Raw genomic sequence first — 18,096 nt, 5'->3', positions numbered from 1 at the left:
CCTAAATTAACCCATACATGCATGAAGGTAGCCTGCACACATCTGATTCCAAATTAGACAAAATTAGGATTTAGATTAGGAACTTTTTAGACAGTTAATAAGTGGAATGATCATGAATCTGACAAACTTTTGTCATTATTTCACAAAACTAACTGCTACACAAAATGCCGGGCCTTATTAAAGCCACCAATGATGTTCATTTTGAACTACAATGTTAAAACAATCAAAATAATCCTTATTTGTGTTGTACAGTTGCATGGCACTGCAGGAAACAAGCCCTTTAAACTCCTCTGCCTTTAAGGACGCTGTATTCTGATTGGCTCCCTTGTAAACATCTGCTCTCATTGACATCATAGGGAGCCAAAAGTAGAAAAAACTGTCGGAAACCTGAGCGTTTGGCCCACGGGCATTGCTTGCACGTACACTGACCTTGTTATTTGAAGGCTTGGCCATGTTTAATATGGGCATCAGCAATGAAAGTTTGCATATGTGACTGAAAACAAGGAAAAGCATAACAGTTCCACTTGAATGTGAAGCAGTGTTTTGTACACAATTTTTAAGCTTTTAAGAGATCGCTCACTTAACACCAACTCTTTGTTTTGCTTTCATTTGTTCCATCTTTATGTAAATGTCTAATAGTGTCACTGGCAACAGGTTAGATTGACTCGGGTAGAATTACACATCGCACAATTAAAAACCCAAGCCCAAGTTTGTTTGTTTTTTTTTCTTTCAGCTTTACGTGCCAGTGTTGTGAGATTGATGAAATTATCCTTTTAAATGATGTATCAAGTTTTTTCATTGGCTTGCGTCCTGCTACTTCTCATATGCACGACTGCAGAGGTCGCTGATGAAACGCACTGCGTTATGCAATAAATATGGACTCCTGGCAGGCAGTTTTATATTGATCAATATGAATGAATATATTCATATTCACAGTCATTTTCTCAAATATAAATCACGTCAAACCAGTTTCTGCATTTCATTACTTGTGGAACATTCACTTGTGTAGCAAAGTCAAACTTTAATGCCAGGCCTGCGTCATTAAAGAAGGAAAGGATTATGCAAAGATGAGAAAGCACATCGACTTATACATGAGTAAATAACAGTTCTTCATCTGACACGATGGCTTCTCCTTTTAAAGCCACGCCTTATGCCTGATGCTGAAGTACACAGAATGGTTTATGGTTATCCATCTTGTGGCATCTGTAAGAAGTTATAGTTGATCACAGAAAAAGCTTGTAGAGCCTCCTCTGTTAGAACCACACTACAAACTAAAAGCAGTCATTTGCCTTGAGATTAACAAGTAATGCTGCCTTATATGGATTCTTTGGGAGTTGTTTTGTTCTTATTTTAGGACACCGAGGGTTGGATTTTTAAGAGATCCTTGTGGTTTTGTGCCTTTTTAATAAAAAAAAAAAGTTGTTTTTATTTATTTTTTCTTCCATTGAACAGTCAGTCTCTCCAGCCAAGATGAGCCTAATTATATAATTGTGAAACACAACCACAAGATGTCTTAATAGTACGTCTGAACTCTAGATCCTTTGTGAGCTAGTGTTTCCACGTTTCACAATAGCAACATTTTCAGGACTCTTCTGTCATGAAGTTATTTTGGGAAGTGTAGGAAATGGCCTAGGTCTGTGGAAGCAGACCTAGAAGCAGGAAAACACTTCATCATGAGATAGCTGCTTGAAGACACCGAGCATTGCAAATTGTTCAAATCTGCTCTTTGTAGGCGGGGAAAAGTGCTTTGCTGAGAGAGTGTATTTGAACATGGTCAAGATTTACTGGAGATGTAAGGCTGAAAAGAAGAGATGGCCTGATTAGGCTGTCTTCACCTCACTCCTTAATCTGCAGCAAGGCTGAAATTGAGGTTCAGATGTTTGAGTGAACGGCGTAATCGCACAGTACAACAAGGACCTCCAATGTCTGGACATCATCATCATGTAGTCCTGATTTATGGTGGGTAAAAATAGCTCTCATGGACTTAAGAACATAGATATTCTCTTCTCTCATCAGTTTACTGAATCATTTTATTCAGATCTTATAATTATCTGTAGCTGAAGTCTGTTATTAACTATTGACACATTTGTCTGGTCTGGCAAGCCACACACAGAAACATCGGTATGTAGGGTGTGTTTGTCTAGCTGTAGGTTTTTCCCCATGCTGAGTGTAAGTGCCCAGCTCATCCTTACTACGCCTACAGTACACGCTGGGAAGCTTTTTGTTTGTCCGTGCGTTTGTGCATAGTTGGCGTTTTACCGAGGATATCATCCTGCGGCCAGTCTGCCAAAGTGCTGAAAAGGCTGTTTTCTTCTCTTTCCAGTACGTGTCAAAGGGAAAGCAACTGTCTCAATTCCAGATAAAGTGTACTCGTTTTTAGTTCTTTTCTTTTAAGTCGCTGCTCAAGTTGCTCGCCAAAACACTGTGTGCTTGTCTGGTGGGAAGTTGTCAAGTTCCATTTGTTCAAGATTTTGAAATTCCAACCCTAGACCTCTGCTTGGCCGTTCCCACTTCACTCAGAGATTTATGCCCCTTCTGCTGATCTCGTGTGGATACATTCTGTCAATGTATGACCTCCTTTCCCAAGTAGTCCAGCCTTCCCCCTTATCTGAGCAGTGGGCTGCACTGGCCTGAAAGAGGCAATAAGCATTCATTGAAAGTGGGGGTCGACTTAGATTTGAAGACCAGAAAGCGATGCGTTCTCAAAGTTGGGTATTGTTTTTAAATTAGAGGAAGAGTCCTCTACAGTGGGTGCTTAAATTATGGGGCCTCGGGTTTTATTAGTAGACTTATAATTTTTGTGTCAGTTGTTGACCAGTTGCTAAGTGAAATTGGACATAAAGATTGTACTACATCAAAAACCTCTGTGCAATTGCTTTGGTTACTAGCAGATTGCCATGGGCGTCCATAGTTTGCATGGAAGGACTGACTTGTCTGCAAACACTTACCAACTGCTCACCAAATGGTCATGAAGCTGTAAATGTGCGATGTAAACTGGAAATGGAAACCCTTGGCCTTTCTAAGTAAAAATTGTGCCTTAACACTGCAATCGATACATCTCAAAGGTCACAGCTATCCATATACCTCTTTGCGACCAATTTCACCTATCAACTGGCATCAATCACTGGTGAGCAGGCTGGGAGGGACATTGATCCAAAGCGATCTGTTGTTATTGGGTGGGCTACACTGACAGTTACAATAAGTTGTTTGCAAAGTTTTTTTGGCTTTTGTTGACGTTGTGTTGTATGTGTTTTTGTTTGTTTGTTTTTTGGTTTTTTTTTATGCAACCTACAGTGAAAGTTGAGTACACTGCATAATGCGAACATTAGCAAAGTAATGTTGATGAACCCAAATATTTTCTTTTGACGAAGCACTTGGCAACATTATGTCCATATTTCTGTATGGACATATTGCAAATCAATTTCCCATTAGGGACAATAAAGTTACCATTGACCAACAGTGGGGATGCTGCTTAGCAATGAAAACCAGGCACAGCCTCTACCCAAACGGTAACAATCTGGCTTCAAAATAAATAAATCCTAAATATTTAGCCACTGGTTGCTACTAACAACACAACAAGAATTTCTCATTGTGGCAAGCACTGCACCGACTCCCTCATATTCCAAAATGGGGAAAAAGTCTCCAAGTCTAACGCATTCTTGACTGAATGTGGATGACGCTGATGATGTTGGCAGTAGTTCCAATTTATGACCTAAATCCCTGCACTAGTCATAGATGGGTGACTCCTCTGGGTGTGGGAAGAACTACAGGGTTAAAAAAGAGAGGGGGGGAAAAAAATAAAAGGATGCCAAAAAAAGAGGACTTCAAGGTGACAAATGAAAAGAGCAGTTCAATAAAAGCAGACAACGAAGTGGGGGGCACTTTAAAGTCCTAAAAGCCCTTAGATGATGGATAAGCCAAACACCAACTGCTCAGTGTTTTGGGAAAACAGCCGTAGGCCTGAGACATATGTGTGGCAGTGGTTGAGAGCACATGTGAATCATGCACCTTTCAGTTTGGCAAGACGTTTTCCACCCAGCAGATGGACCATTGGGATCGAGTAAACACCTTTTTAGTGCCAGTTGAAAAGTCAGGGAAAGCGTTTCCCCGCTCAGTCGAGGGAAGAGATGGGCTGTTAAGTCGCAGTTGCTCAGATTTGGGTTCCCTGCTGGGTGAGTCCGATGGGGTGAAGCCAGAATGCACTGTCATACTTAGACCTTTTTGTCAGATCCATTTAATGTTCTTTGGACAGTGGATTAGCAATGTGATATCCACGGGGTGCTCCTGCTCGCTGTGTGGAAGTTTGCTAAACAAGGTGGGTTCAGATTTACCCTTCTGTCAACACTTGCGTAACATCAGGGCTCTGCACTGCTGCAGCAGGGCTTGTACAGGATGGAGATGAACTGTTACGCTGCTTCTAACCTCCTGCCCCTGCCAGCTGCGATGACGTTTGTCCGAACGCTGTTCTCTGATATGGGGAGTATGTACAGCCAAGAACAGATGCTTTCCCAGTTTAGCTGCTGCATTTCAACAACTGTTCTCTTTCCAGTTTCAAGTGAACTTTTCATGTTTTGTCTACTTCCTCATAGAAACTTATGGCAGTGTGCAACGCCTATGACTTCAGTTTTCTTTAGAATCAGTGGTGAAATGTGAGCAAAGCTGTTTTCGAAGTAAAACCAGGTCTAGATTGACTGAGCCCATCCCTCGTCCTCCTTCTCCCCTCTTTCTGCCTTGTTCCATCTCAGCCGATCACTGAGCTCCATCACATCCCCTGCAAATGGAAGCCAAATGGGCTGATTTGATTTTGGCCCAGTTGCTTTCAGATGATCATGATATATGACAATTTGGGAGTTATCTCTGAGCTGCATGTGGAGTCAAAGCTATTGGCTCAAATCCCATCATAATGGGGCTCTTATCCACTAAATTGTGCATTGGTTTGTTCGCAGCACAGGGAAGATATTGTCACTACAGTTCGTTTTTATGTCAAGAGCCTCTTGTATCCTGGCAGCTTGTCTCAGGTTAAAAAAGATGACTGTAATCAGCACTCTGTCATATCTCTTAATTCAAATAGACACAACAGGGCACTGGAACAGAACGGACGCTCCTTCTTTGCATGGGAAGTCTCTTAGGGAGCAATTATGCAAGAATATCTTTGGCTCTTATAAAATATTGATTGCTCCTTTCTGCAATTTTGAACAATCCGCTTTTTTAATACCCCTGCATGTCCTGCAGGAACCTGCTATGCGTCAGTCTTAATAGATATTCGAGTTTGTTGCCAGTTCTCAGGCGAATATCTCATTAGTGTCATAGTTTAAAATTAGATTTGATGTTACCCAGAGAGAGGGGAAAAAGAGAGATGTTGTTGGCGTGATTGTGCTGTGCTGAGCTACATATAAGCCATCCTGAGTGTTACTAATTCCCTCAACTCTGGGATGAATGATACTTGAGGGCTAAGTCTGTACATACAGTGGAGCAGTGCAGAATAAAGAGACAAAGCTCAGTCCAGCCTCAGATCACTTTGGCATGAAAGGAATCCTCTGTTGGCGCTGGTTTCTGACTCCTTCCCCTCCACGAGAGACCACCGTTTTCCTGGTCTGGCCTCTGCAGACATTGCGGCCTTTCATCTCCCATTGCAACAGCAGCAGCTGCTCCTGGGCTCCTTTTGGCTTGATGGGAGGCGTTCAATGTTTGGTTGTGTAGTGAGTACTTGTGAGGTTATAGCCGTGTGGATAAACATTAAAGGCCACAAAACAAACACCAAAAAATACACAAATGTGTCATAGACAAGCACAGATTATATTAAGGTTTGTGAAGCCCTGTTTGAAGCACCATTGTTAGACACAACTACCTTCTACATAGTGCTAAGTAACAATCAAGTAAAACACTAGAACTGGACTCGCAAAAACTGGAACAAATGCTTTTATGGATGAGCTGTTAAGCAAACCTTGTTATTTGTTAGATCACTGCATTATCAGTGATCACAAACACAGTAAAAGGCGACTTAGCCCTGTTTCAGCCTCTAATTTTAAACCTAAATAAAGTTTTGAGTGTCTGAGGAATAATAAAATGAATAAAGCGCTGGTGTATAGCTATAATGATGTGGTCTCATCTTTCCAAGCTGTTGCATCATCTCCCTCTGTATAATCTGTGAATCTGCACTGATACATCATCAGTACAGAAACTCAGTCTTCAACAAATCTGCATAAATCTTGGGTTCGTTGGCATCTAACATACCCTTGATATTCCTTATTTATGATGCTTGGAAAGAATAGAATATGACCAGAAATAAGTGAGCGGGCCCATAAACTCATTAAGAAAGTGTTTACAAAGGTCATCACTCAGGGCTGTTTTCCAGTAGACGTCTAAAGGACCAGAAGCCTTTTTCTGCAACCACAGGTGCCACCAGCTGCTACTGGCACCTCTGTGTTGTCATTTTCCATAGAAGAGAGAAAAAACAGATCTGAACTCCTGACAATGTCATTTCTGACTCTCTGAAAGTCTAGTTCTGGAAGTCTCTGGAAGTTGGTGCTTGTCTCGTGTGCACAAGCGATAGTCATCTGCCCAAATTTAGTAATACATGATCAAGTGTATTAAGAAATCCAAATTTGTCATGTCATTTGGAAACAGCCGTATAGGAGTGTGACCAATAAATGAAACAATGGGTCAGTTTCAGGAGAAAAGCAGCCACCAGAGGCATAAATGAAGCATATTGGAAGGACACGCTTCTCTGAAAAAGTGAAATTGTGAAAACAGGATTTAAATATATAGTAAATTTCAGTTTATTCTTCTTTTGAGAGATTTGTGCGATCGCTCCAACAGCTCTTGCAACTGTAAGTCATCTTTGCTTAGTGTCTGCGTGCTTTTACCTCGCTAATATGCTGAATTGCCGTGTTAGATTTAGATTAAGGCCCCACTGATGAAAAGCACAGCCTCATGATTTAATTAAGCCTTGTTAAGTTTTCTGTGTGACACACATCTTCACTTCTCTCATTTACAGACGGTGGACATCCATAAAGAGAAGGTGGCCAGGCGAGAGATCGGGATCCTGACCACTAACAAGAACACAGCAAGGACTCATAAGATCATAGCGCCGGCCAATATGGAGCGGCCAGTCAGGTACATCAGGAAGCCAATTGACTACACTCTACTGGATGATGTCGGCCACGGCGTTAAAGTGAGCAGATTTTTCTTGTTTTGTGTGTATGTGGCACTAATTTTCTGCTCGCATATAATATTTCCCTCTGCTCAGTCCATTAGTTTTCCCATCTTTTTTCTCTCCCTTCCCCCTCTTTGCTTTCTCGCCAGAGGTACTCCTATCTCCCTCTGTCTCCTCTCCCACTTTGTCTGTTTTTCTCGCTCAAACGGCGTCTCTTGTGCTTTCTCTTTCATCTTCAGAAAACACCCCTCTCTGACCCTGCAGGAATATGTTGCAGTGTGTGTTAGTGGGAACTGGTTCGGGAGGGTGGAGATGGAGATAAACTTAAAAAAAAAAGCAATTACGTCATGTAGCTTTCAGAAAACAGCTCTGTTCTTGGATTGTTGTGATCAGAGACACATTTGTGGGACTTTTTTTTTTTTTCTTTTCTTTTTTTTAAAGGCACTTTAGCCGCTCTCATAATCTCATTATGGCGATGATGTTATGGTTCGATTTGTAGTTTATCTAACTTCAGTGTGAAAGGTAGCAAAGAAGCTTTTTGATGTGATAAACTCTTCAAAACAGAGACTCACCCGCAGCTCCCAGCCATTAGGGCTCGCTCTAGGGGTCGCTCGGTGACATCATTTCCTGACAGCTGCAGGCAGTTTTTCTATTTATTTATTTTTTTTGGAGATCTCCATTCTCCCTCATGAGCGTCCTCTGCGCCATCAGTCAGCCAATCAATCTCAGCTGTCAGACAGATTGGATTAAAGACCCCGCCATTAGTGTCCCATAGTGTTACAGGCATTGATAAGACCAGATAAAAGCCATTGTGCCACTCTCAATTTTCTGTGTGGGGAGTTGCATTGAAGCCCTCTGTCACGGTTAATGGGATGTGAAACATTTTGTTAGGGTGTGTTTCACCCTAGACTTTCCAGACTTTCACCAGTAATTATGACTATTGGGCCGTAAATGTGAGGCTATTTACAGTTTCAGGAATAATAAAAGCAGGAGTCTTTCTTCCTGTGAGTACGATTCAGAGAAAATGAAATAATTGGCAGATACAGTTTACAAAAACAGATAGTGATAGTGGATTTGGAGTGGCGATACAGATTTTTAGTTTTGGGTCCAGACCGAAACTACCACAGAAAATATCACACAATCACAAACTCCAGAGGTGTGGCTGAGCGATAGAGCCAGAAATAACAGATTTCAACAGACTGACAGTCCAGCCTCTTAAGTCTTTCTTTTTTTTCACAGCAGTGGATTGATGTGTCACATTTACAGTGGTTAGCCACAATGTAGAAAAACGTTGCAGTCTTATGGCTTCACTGCTATGCTACTCTGCTACATGTGGTACAGACGGCCCTGAAAGTATTGTAAGCTGGACAAACTGTGATGATGCTATTTCTTAATTATTCCAACTATCTTTTTTTTGCAAGAAGTCTTTGTTTTATTTTTTGTGCTTATCAAACATCTTTCCCTACATTGCTTAAAGAGGGGAAAAAAAGTAATACTTGCAAACTTTGAGGTGAGGTTGTTGTGTCCACTGTTTCCATCTAGTAATGTTCATATCTAATTAAAACCAGGATCACCAGGCATAACCGTGCAATAAGGTCCATTTTAATCATCCCCAGTTCTGTACCTACTCTTTACTCTAAAAGAGACGCTCAAAATTAGGCCTCGTCGGCTGCTTTAAAACCGTTTGAGTCTATTTTAGGATTATCACGTAGTACTCTGAGCCTAATCTCTGTGGATTTTCTGCCTTAAACGTCTTTGTCTATGCCGCGTTTAGCCTGTGAATGTGGGGAGCGCACACCCGCACATCCGGCAGCCCTACATCACTCACCTCCTCTCATCTATGCATGTCGAGAGCCAGAGAGCGATCGATACGCAACATCAATACTCCACATTAATTCATAGCGCATGCTGCAATGGCAGCTGTCAAAAGTCTGAACGCCTGTAGCCGCGTTTTATTTACTGACCAGAATCGATACCTTAATATGAGTTCAGATCGTGAATATCGGCTCCAGTTTGCTTTCAGACTTGCTGTGTCTGCCTGAGGGTTAGCTTTGGCCTAAATGTTGAGTTGGCTTTACGACCTTACAAAAAGTTGGTGTTAGACACCTGCGGAGAGGAAAATAAAATTTGATTTGCTAACATACATTATTGAAGAAAAGTTTTTCTATAAAAGGGAGGTGGAAAAAAAAAAAGAAGGAAGATGAAATTCATGTGGTATAAACAAACCGAACACAGCAGTAATCACTGCAGTCTCACAACTGACAGATCAGGATGCTCCTGCAGGCTTTCTGACAGCAACATGATGCTTTTTAGCTTTAATACGAAAGATGAGATTTATTCTTCCAGTCAGATGATGCTTAATCTAGTCAGCGAGGCTTTCAGGAATGCACCAGGCACGTCGGCTGTTTGAAGTCAGATTTCAGTCCTTTGATATTCTGTCCTGTGTCAGTTAAGAGTTTACAAGATTACTAAAGGGGATGGTTCAAGTTCTTCATGACAAAGACGGCGGCTGCTGTTGTTCCTCTGTATCGGGGATGTTTCTGGTAACTCGTTTCCTAGTTGAGTAAAAATCTGACTAATCCACTGCTGTGAGTGTATGAAAAAAGTGAGCACAATTCTAATCTTACACATTGTCTGTAAACATATTTACGCTATATGAAAGAATCAGTCTAGCATACATCAGGCTAACATACATATGACATTTGTGGTGTAGCCAGGCACGGCTGTACGATCGTATTTGTTTGTACCGCCAGTTTAATGATTTATCACTGATATATCATTAAACTGATGGTTCATAATGGCCCCGTTAGAACCAACAGTTAAGTGGTGTTGCGTTCCAACCAGAGACTGTATAAAACATGGACATTACACGGTAGTTTTGGCCTCCACCAACACTTCGAGCCTCAACATTGGTCAGATAAATTCAATGAAATGCAACAACGGCACAAACATGGTAGAGAGCTCTAGTTCAAAGACGTGAATTAGTTGAGGTGAGGCCTATCAGACCCATTCAGCTGCCTCTGCAACTCAAACCTATCATGTGTCTTTGGAGCAAGCCTGAAGAAGGCGAACTGCAATTTTTGGCGGATCATCTTTAGATTAATTATTTATTTATTTCTTAAGCACCGCAGATTGCTCCCTTGGTGACTGCTAGTTAGGGCAGCAATGGTTAATTCTTCAGTTCTGGCAGATGTGATAACACCCGACAGGCTACTGATACAAGACCTTTACCCTTAGCAGCTGCAGGCATGTTCAGATTTCACACAAAGGCAGGCGAGAGCGCTGCAACTTTAACTGGTTACAGTTGCTAAGTTTTGCCTTAAAAACCTTAAATGAGCATTTTCCAGCTGCTTTTTTAAAAGCTCAGTCACATTAAACTCCAGTGGCAGCGGCTGCTTCACAAGAAGGGCTGCACCACATTAAATAAGTTCAACGCTTTTAAAGGGAAGCGGCAGTTAACACAGGTTTAATAAGATGTAAGATATATTAACCGGACCTCCTCCAAGGAGAGTGAAATCTGAACATGAAGTTAGCCTTTCGCAGCTGCACTGAAGCCGTTTCCTGTTTTTAAGCGTGCAAAGGTCGGCTCCTGTTGACCTGTGCTATGAATTTACTCTTGATTTCATCCGTTCTTTCTGTTGTGGTCCTGTGACGCTACAGTGCTTTCTGCAAAGGCCACTGGGGAAGCTGCATTATAGATGAGCCACTTGACTCTGTAGTTGTCAAACTGCAGATCAACCCCGCTGCTATGCTGGCTCTGTTTTCAGACAGAAAGCTACACAAGTATGAGTTTTGAATTCATTTTCTAGGGGTGCCAGTGAAGCGATGATCTGAAATTATGCAGTTCACATCATAGAAAATGCATAAAAGGTTACCAAAGGTTGGAGTGGTTCTCTGCAACCTTTTCTTATGTCATTTTGTCGATGCACAAAAATAAATTCTTCAGTTTCTTTTGCCATTCGATCCCTGAAAAATCTTTGCTGTCTGGCTCTTGCTCTGGGTGTGGTGCTGGAGTCAAGGGCACAAGTCAGGAAAAAGTGTTTTTCTATAAATGGCATGATTTTTACTACTGACCTTCTGAGGTCTTGCTACGAGTTAACAGTGTAAATACAAGGAATCATTTTTCTGCTGCTCACTTAACTTGGACTGATCCATTTACATGTGGCTGTTTTGACATGCCCTCTTTCTGTCTCTTTCTCCTGTGTTTTTTTTTTTCTTCTTTTTTCCTTCGCCCACACTAAGTGGCTAAAAGCCAAGGTAAGTCTGCTTTGTCACATGACCCATTTTGCTCCGATGTATTATTGATAGATTTGTTCAACTCCCTTCCACGGCAGACTCGTCCTCGTGTGATTACTGTCATCATCTCCCATGTTACTTCACATTAACTGACCTGTAGTCCTCCCACAGATGAGCGTAGTCTTTGTCACACTCCCTTGTCTGTTTACCAACCATGTATGTGTTGTTATTTACTTTCATGTTGTGTACTCGTCCCTTAATGTCACGTAGTTTGTTTAATGCTTACGGGTTTCCCAGATAACTGCTGCTGCTCCAAAATTCCATCAGAGTGTAAACTGCACACCCTGGGGGAGGGATTACATCTCCCCTCAAATATTACGCTGTGTCATCTGGGCAGCCTGTAAGAGTAGATTGTGATCACATTAGTAATATTCACCCACTGTGACTGGAGGAATGTGTGCATAAAACAAGCTTCTTCTGGGGTTTCTTTCCAACCACAGCAACATGGAAACAATCAGTCGATCAGAGGAGGAACACTATCGAGGACCAATCCGCCGACGCAAAAGCCGCCCAGTCCGCCGATGTCTGGGCGTGGCACGCTTGGGTAAGATTTCCATCAGAGTCACCAGAAAAGGAAACCCAGTCCTTTAATTATGAATAATTTAAGCACGTCACTTGTCTTTATTTTTTTGCTTTATAAGTCCAAGAGATAAAAACACAGGGCACATTTGCTGAGGAGTGAACTTGATGGATCAGTGGTCACTTTTGCTGGAAAAGAAGCTGATAAGTGGCAGGATCCAGAAAAAGAAACATGCAGGGTTGTTGTAGTGCGTCCTGCCCCGATGCACAAACACAGACGCTGATCAGATATTAATTCCAGGGATAAACAGCGATGTTTAGCGCGCCTCATCCAGCTGGGTAAACTGATAGGATTTACAACGCTTTAGTGGACACACCCATAACGTTCAGATAGTAGGCTTTACGCTCAGTGATGATCATTCTTTTCTTTGATTTTATCATAATTTGTTTATCGCTTTTCATTTTTGGGCCACTCCAGACGCAACACGCCCTACAAGACCCTGGAGCCAGTGAAGCCGCCCACGGTTCCCAATGACTACATGACCAGCCCCGCCCGACTAGGCAGCCAGCACGGACAGCAGCAGAGCCCCGGGCGCACGGCGTCGCTCAGCCAGAGGCAACGCACGCACAGGTAGATGAGGAAAGAGGGAAAAATCAGTGCATGCAGCTATGCAGGAGCTTCTGTTGCTTTTCTGTATATATTACTGTAACCAGAATATTATATTATAACAAGTTAGGACAGCAAGCCGTTTCCATAAACTGTGCAGTGATGCAGAGACCTACCGGTACTAATACCAACTAAGTAACACACAAATAAACAACTACACTTCGACACTGAAGAAAAACTCAGGACAAACTATTTAAGGACTTGTAGTACAATTAACCACATTTAAAGTTCCAATACGGACGTAAAGAGGCTGAAGCAGTTAAAAGAAGTGTGGTAGTAGCACGTGAGAGGAATACAATCCGAATATATGACCAAAAACTGACCAAATATTGATGCTAGAAGAGGATAAGAGAGTCACAGAAAAATACTTTCATGCAGAGTGCAGTTTAAAATCTGCAATGCTAATCAGGCAACAGGCACGTAACACTTTTTTTTTTTTTCTTCAAAAATTTTGGGAGGTTGAAGTGGAATTGGGTGTTCCAGCTACACCACTAAAACTGCTCACTGAATATAAACCTAGGGTTTGAGTAATGTGTGTAAAGCATCTATCCAAAAACACCGGTCCCCTCTATGTCGGCTAGTTCTAATCTCTTCATTCAGTTCAGCGGCTTAGAGCACTTTCACACCTCTTCCTCTCCACTACACTAAATCCAGCATTTGTCTGACAAGGATTGGAGGGCTTCTGAATCACTCTGATATTAATATCTGTAAAAGCCTTTGAAATAAAGTGCTGTTAAAAAAAGAAAAAAAGTCCGCCACAGCGTGGAACCCCTTGAACATTACTCTCAAGGATTGTTCCCCAGAAATCTCCAGGAGCTTTCATCAAATTTGAGTTACGAGTGAGTGAAGTCTCCTCATTAGCTAAAAAGCCTGTAATGCTGGCTGTGATGCTCGTAAATATTACGTATTTATGAGCAAATTTTATTTATTTTTAAACCCTCTTTGTCCAACTTCCCTTTTAGTTTCATGCTTGTTGCTTCTTTCCTACAGCTGTTCTGCCTCATCTGTTAAAACGTATTTGAATGTGCACAGTTTTAGGTTCTTTGGCGTCACCGTTGCCGATCTGCTCTGATGTCCCCTTAACAAACCGAATGCTGTCCTCAGAGTCCCAAACTCCCTGCTGCAGCTAATATTGCTGTGGCATCGCTATTTGATTACACTGCCTGGAAGTAAGCTGTGCTTGTTCAGCTCAACAGTCTCTGTCATCTTCAGCTGAGGTCTGAATTCAATATAGGCTCCTGTGTGCTGCTACACGTTCCCTGCTATTATCTAATTTCTTTGTATAGGAGCGATTACACTCTTGCGTGCAGGGAACGTTTTATTTTAGGAGCCGTGCTAATTTTAGTCACCGCAGAATGCTTGGAGTAAAAATTTGCTCCAATCTAGCATTACAGGTTTGGATATCTGGGCAGAGTCTGTATGTTAAAGATGGTGTTTGGCTTTGTGGACACAGCATGTACCAAAACACAAATGTTAAACATAGTTCCTGCAGAACTATCAACTTCTTCTTTAACTGCTATACCCATATTCTTTATGTCATTATAAAGCAATTCAAAAGTGCAAATGGATGGTTTGCTATCTTTCTGTTACATGGTACCCTAAAAGTACACCCCAAAAAATGTTTGCTGTGCAAATCATACAAAACATTTTGTGCCATGTGAAGGAAATCAGCTGTTCTTATGGTTAGATTATGGTTCCATACACAGATGCATAAAATGAGTCACAAATGCACAACTGTGGAAGCACAGATTAAAGGCTTTAAACTCACTACCGCATCAGGTCAGGTTTGGTGTTGCTTCTGCAACTTTACAAGTGGGAAGTCCGACCGTTCCGGTGTTGTGCCAAAAAATAATTGCTGGTATTTAAACTGTTAGGCTGTCAAACATATCTGTCAAAAATGATGTCAAGCCTTTTTGAACCAGGAAAAAAAACCTTTCCATCAGAGAGACACTGCAATCAGCTTTTGGAAAAGTGTCTTTACATATCCGTATTTATTCTTTATATCCCATATTTATAGGATATATCCTATATCATATCCAGATCTGGCTGAGCTGGGGAAGCAGAAATAGCAGCAAATATGACATCACAGGTCTGAAATTGGGCAGGGATAGCTCAGTAGGTACAGTGGTGGCCCCATGATCGGAAGGTCGGCGGTTTGAATCCACTGAACAGCGACCCTGAGGTACCCCTGAGCAAGGTACCGTCCCTACACACTGCTCCCCGAGTGCTAGATTGGTGGCTGCCCGCTGCTTCACTGAGTGAATTGGTTAAATGCGGAGAGGGGGATCAATCAAGTATACATTAGAAAGGTATTTTTAATTGACCAAAAGGACAGGATTGGATGTAATGCAACAACAACAAACTTTATTTATATAGCACATTTAAAACCAGTGGAATACCAAAGTGCTTAACATACGAGAGGGTCAAACGTAAGTAGTAGAGAAAAATGATGGCCATGGCAAAGTACCAAACATGCTAGCAGGTTGATGGCACTAAAAACACAGAGACAAAAGAAATGCATATAAAAGCGTAATAGAAAAATATGTGTAAAAGACAAGAGAGTCAATAAAAATTTAAAATAATTAAAAGTAGTTAAAAAGAGAACGAAAGTAGCAACAAACATTAAACTAACTAACAAACGAGCATTAACTGGTATAAAAGGCGACGTTAAATAAATGGGTTTTTAACCATGATTTGAAAGATTGAAACTGGGAAGATGATCTTAGATTATACACCCCTGCTAGAGCACTAAGTAGTTCAGTGAGGTAACTTGGCACTATATTGTTAATAATTCTAAAGGTGAGCAGCATGATTTTGAATTGAATACGATACTTAACGGGGAGCCAGTGCAGGTCAGCGAGGACAGGGGTGATAGAAACACGCCGCCCAGTACCAGTAAGAAAACCAGCCGCCTCATTCAGAACAATTTGCAGTGTATGGAGAAGAGTAGAGTTAAGACCAGCGTAAAGGGAGTTGCAATAAGTACAGACGTCCTTGTGCGGGACATAATGTCTGGCCTTGCAAATAAGACGCAATTGATGAAAGCAAGATTTCAGAGTCATAAGATCCTGGCAGAACAGGTAATTTCCTTATTTTATACTTCTTTGCAAATCCTGTTAACTGCAGTATTCATCAATATAACCAAAGAGACTACTTTTTGGCTCAACACTGGCTTGAAATTCCAGTTAGGAGTTTGGGATTCCCGACTTCCCACTTCAAATGAAACGTCAAAGCTGCCTATTTACAGTGAGTATGGATAAATACCAGACGACTACCTTTAAATGTCAGTGTCACAGATGGCTTTAAAAGGTGAATGCCTCCTTCCAGGAGATGATACTCTTGTACGCTTCAGAATGCTTTTATTTTTTTGTTCATTTTCATGGAGAAAGCTGTTTTTCCATATTGGCTCTAGAGATTTTTGTCAGTTGTGAGCAAGTGAGCTGGAACTTTCTTACGCCTCACAGTTAATTTATCAACAGTTCCCTGTTATAAGTACAGACTGAAAGAAGGAGGCGGAGCAGCGGAGAAAGAGCTCATTGGTTTTATTTGACACCATTTTGAAACAAAGACGACTAAAGAAAGCTAAAGCAGGGGAAGAGATAAATGGGTTGGCAAAGGAATGGTAAGTTATAGAGAGATTAGAAGGGATAAATCTAAATCGCAGAGATGAGGAGGAAGGGTGTTGACTTTAAAAGAGGGCACAATATTGTTTAGCCTCTATAGTCGCAGACAGTTAGCTCCTACTGCCACCGTCGTCCTTTAGAGGAGTAACTCCCGCTGTTTGTGCCCGGAGAGCCCCAGGGCTTGACTGACACAGATCAGAGAGGAGGAGAGGGCGGAGGGGAGGAGGGGTGAAGGGAAAGGGGGATAAGGGGATGTGGGGGAGGTGGGAGTGAGCAGGGGTTCAGAGGGGTGGAAGGAATCAGAGGAGATGAGGGAGAGAGGGGTTCTGGTAGATGAATGGGGAATCACTTTACAGGCGATGAAGAGATCAGAGAAAGAGGTCAAGGGATGGTTAAGGGTGAGGGGAGGATCAGTTGAAAAACAAGGATGAAAGCGGCAGGGGAAAAAAAGAAGAGGTGGGATGAGGGGTTGTAGCAGAAATGAGGATCAAGGCCAGCCTGAGAGATGGTGAAAGAGCGGGAGGAGGGAATTATTTGTCCTGGCCATTGATCTACGAGCTGTGGGGTCATGTACAGGCTGAAAATGCAGAGCTGACGTACATATTACATACACATGACCTACATCCAAGTGCTGGGCAAAGCTGCTGAAATCCAGTAAAAACATTATGTCTGAGCAAAGCTCCTTTCAGTTGCTCCTTTATTCACACGGGGTGACAGGAGAGCGGAGCAGGTAGCGCCACATATTTGACGTAGCTAATTGATATGCCGAATACCTTTTGTGACACAACCCACAAAGGCTTTGTCTCTATGTGGGATGGAATGGACAGACTTTTAAGGCAAGTCTGTAAAAACAATGTCGATTTTCCACAGAATCGCCTTTTAAATGTTTGATGATCCATGCATTTATCTTCTACCGCTTATCTGGGTCGCAGCGACAGCAGCGACTTCTCTCACACCGGCCACCTCTTCCAGCCAGTCCTAGGTCTTCCCTGGGGCCTTCTCCCAGTAGGACATGCCCCTAATACCTCGCCTACTGGGAGGTGTCCAGGAGGCATCAAGTCAGATGCCTGAACTGGCTCCTTTTAATGTGGAGGAGCAGCAGCTCTACTCAGAGTCCCTCTGAGCTCCTCACCGTATCTCAAGGGGAGCCTAGGCACCTTTTGAAGGAAAGTAATTTCCAATACTTGTATCTGCGACCTCATTCTTTCAGTCACTGCTCAGAGCGCATGTGAGGGCAGGAACGTAGATGGACCAGTAAATCGACAGCTTCGCTTTTCTGCTTAGCTCTCGCTTTACAGCAACAGATCAGTGCAGCATCCACATCACTGTGCTGGTTTCATGAATTTATTATGAGTGGAATATTTTTTTTGAGAACAGTAGATAATTTGTCATAAAAAATATGAAAATTGCCTGTGATTTGGGTCCTGGGAACACATGTCTTAAAATTTAAGTCCAACACCACAAAATATTTGAAACGCATATATAATTTATAATTTCAGGAAGTTGAAAAAGTTGTTCATCTGTAGCTTTCGTTATTTAAAAAAACAAACAGCTAATGAATATTCACCTCATTCTTTAACATGACTCCATATGTCCTTTTTCTTAACTGCAGTGTTGAGTGAGAATCAGGTCACCAGTTCGTCGCAGGGAGACAACTGTCACGTCCACATCTACAGTCAATTTAGTCACCAGTTAGCCTAACAAATAACTCGCACAAAGAGCCATCCAGTGATAGACACTGCAGATTTGTTCAGGCTATAAATGCAGTGGTGTGAGGCGTTAATTCACGCGTCACACTTATTCCTGTACCAGTAAGTCTACAAATTCTACATAAT

The 18,096-nt window shown here is 42.0% G+C and overlaps 1 protein-coding gene across 6 annotated transcripts in view; it reads left to right on the top strand.

Annotated features, from left to right (window-relative positions):
• Positions 1–18,096, top strand: part of abi1a (abl-interactor 1a) — a 50,383-nt gene that overhangs the window by 21,735 nt on the left and 10,552 nt on the right. For all 6 annotated transcript variants that reach the window (XM_082546587.1, XM_082546585.1, XM_082546588.1 and 3 more), the window contains exons 3-5: positions 6,998–7,174; positions 11,893–11,996; positions 12,450–12,602. In XM_082546587.1, the coding sequence (XP_082402713.1) occupies positions 6,998–7,174; positions 11,893–11,996; positions 12,450–12,602 (434 nt within the window). The remainder of the gene's footprint in view (positions 1–6,997; positions 7,175–11,892; positions 11,997–12,449; positions 12,603–18,096) is intronic.

Source organism: Aulonocara stuartgranti (assembly GCF_965226115.1).
Source record: "Aulonocara stuartgranti genome assembly, chromosome: 9".
Classification (NCBI taxonomy): Eukaryota; Metazoa; Chordata; class Actinopteri; order Cichliformes; family Cichlidae; genus Aulonocara; species Aulonocara stuartgranti.
This window is presented reverse-complemented; position numbering and strand designations above follow the sequence as displayed.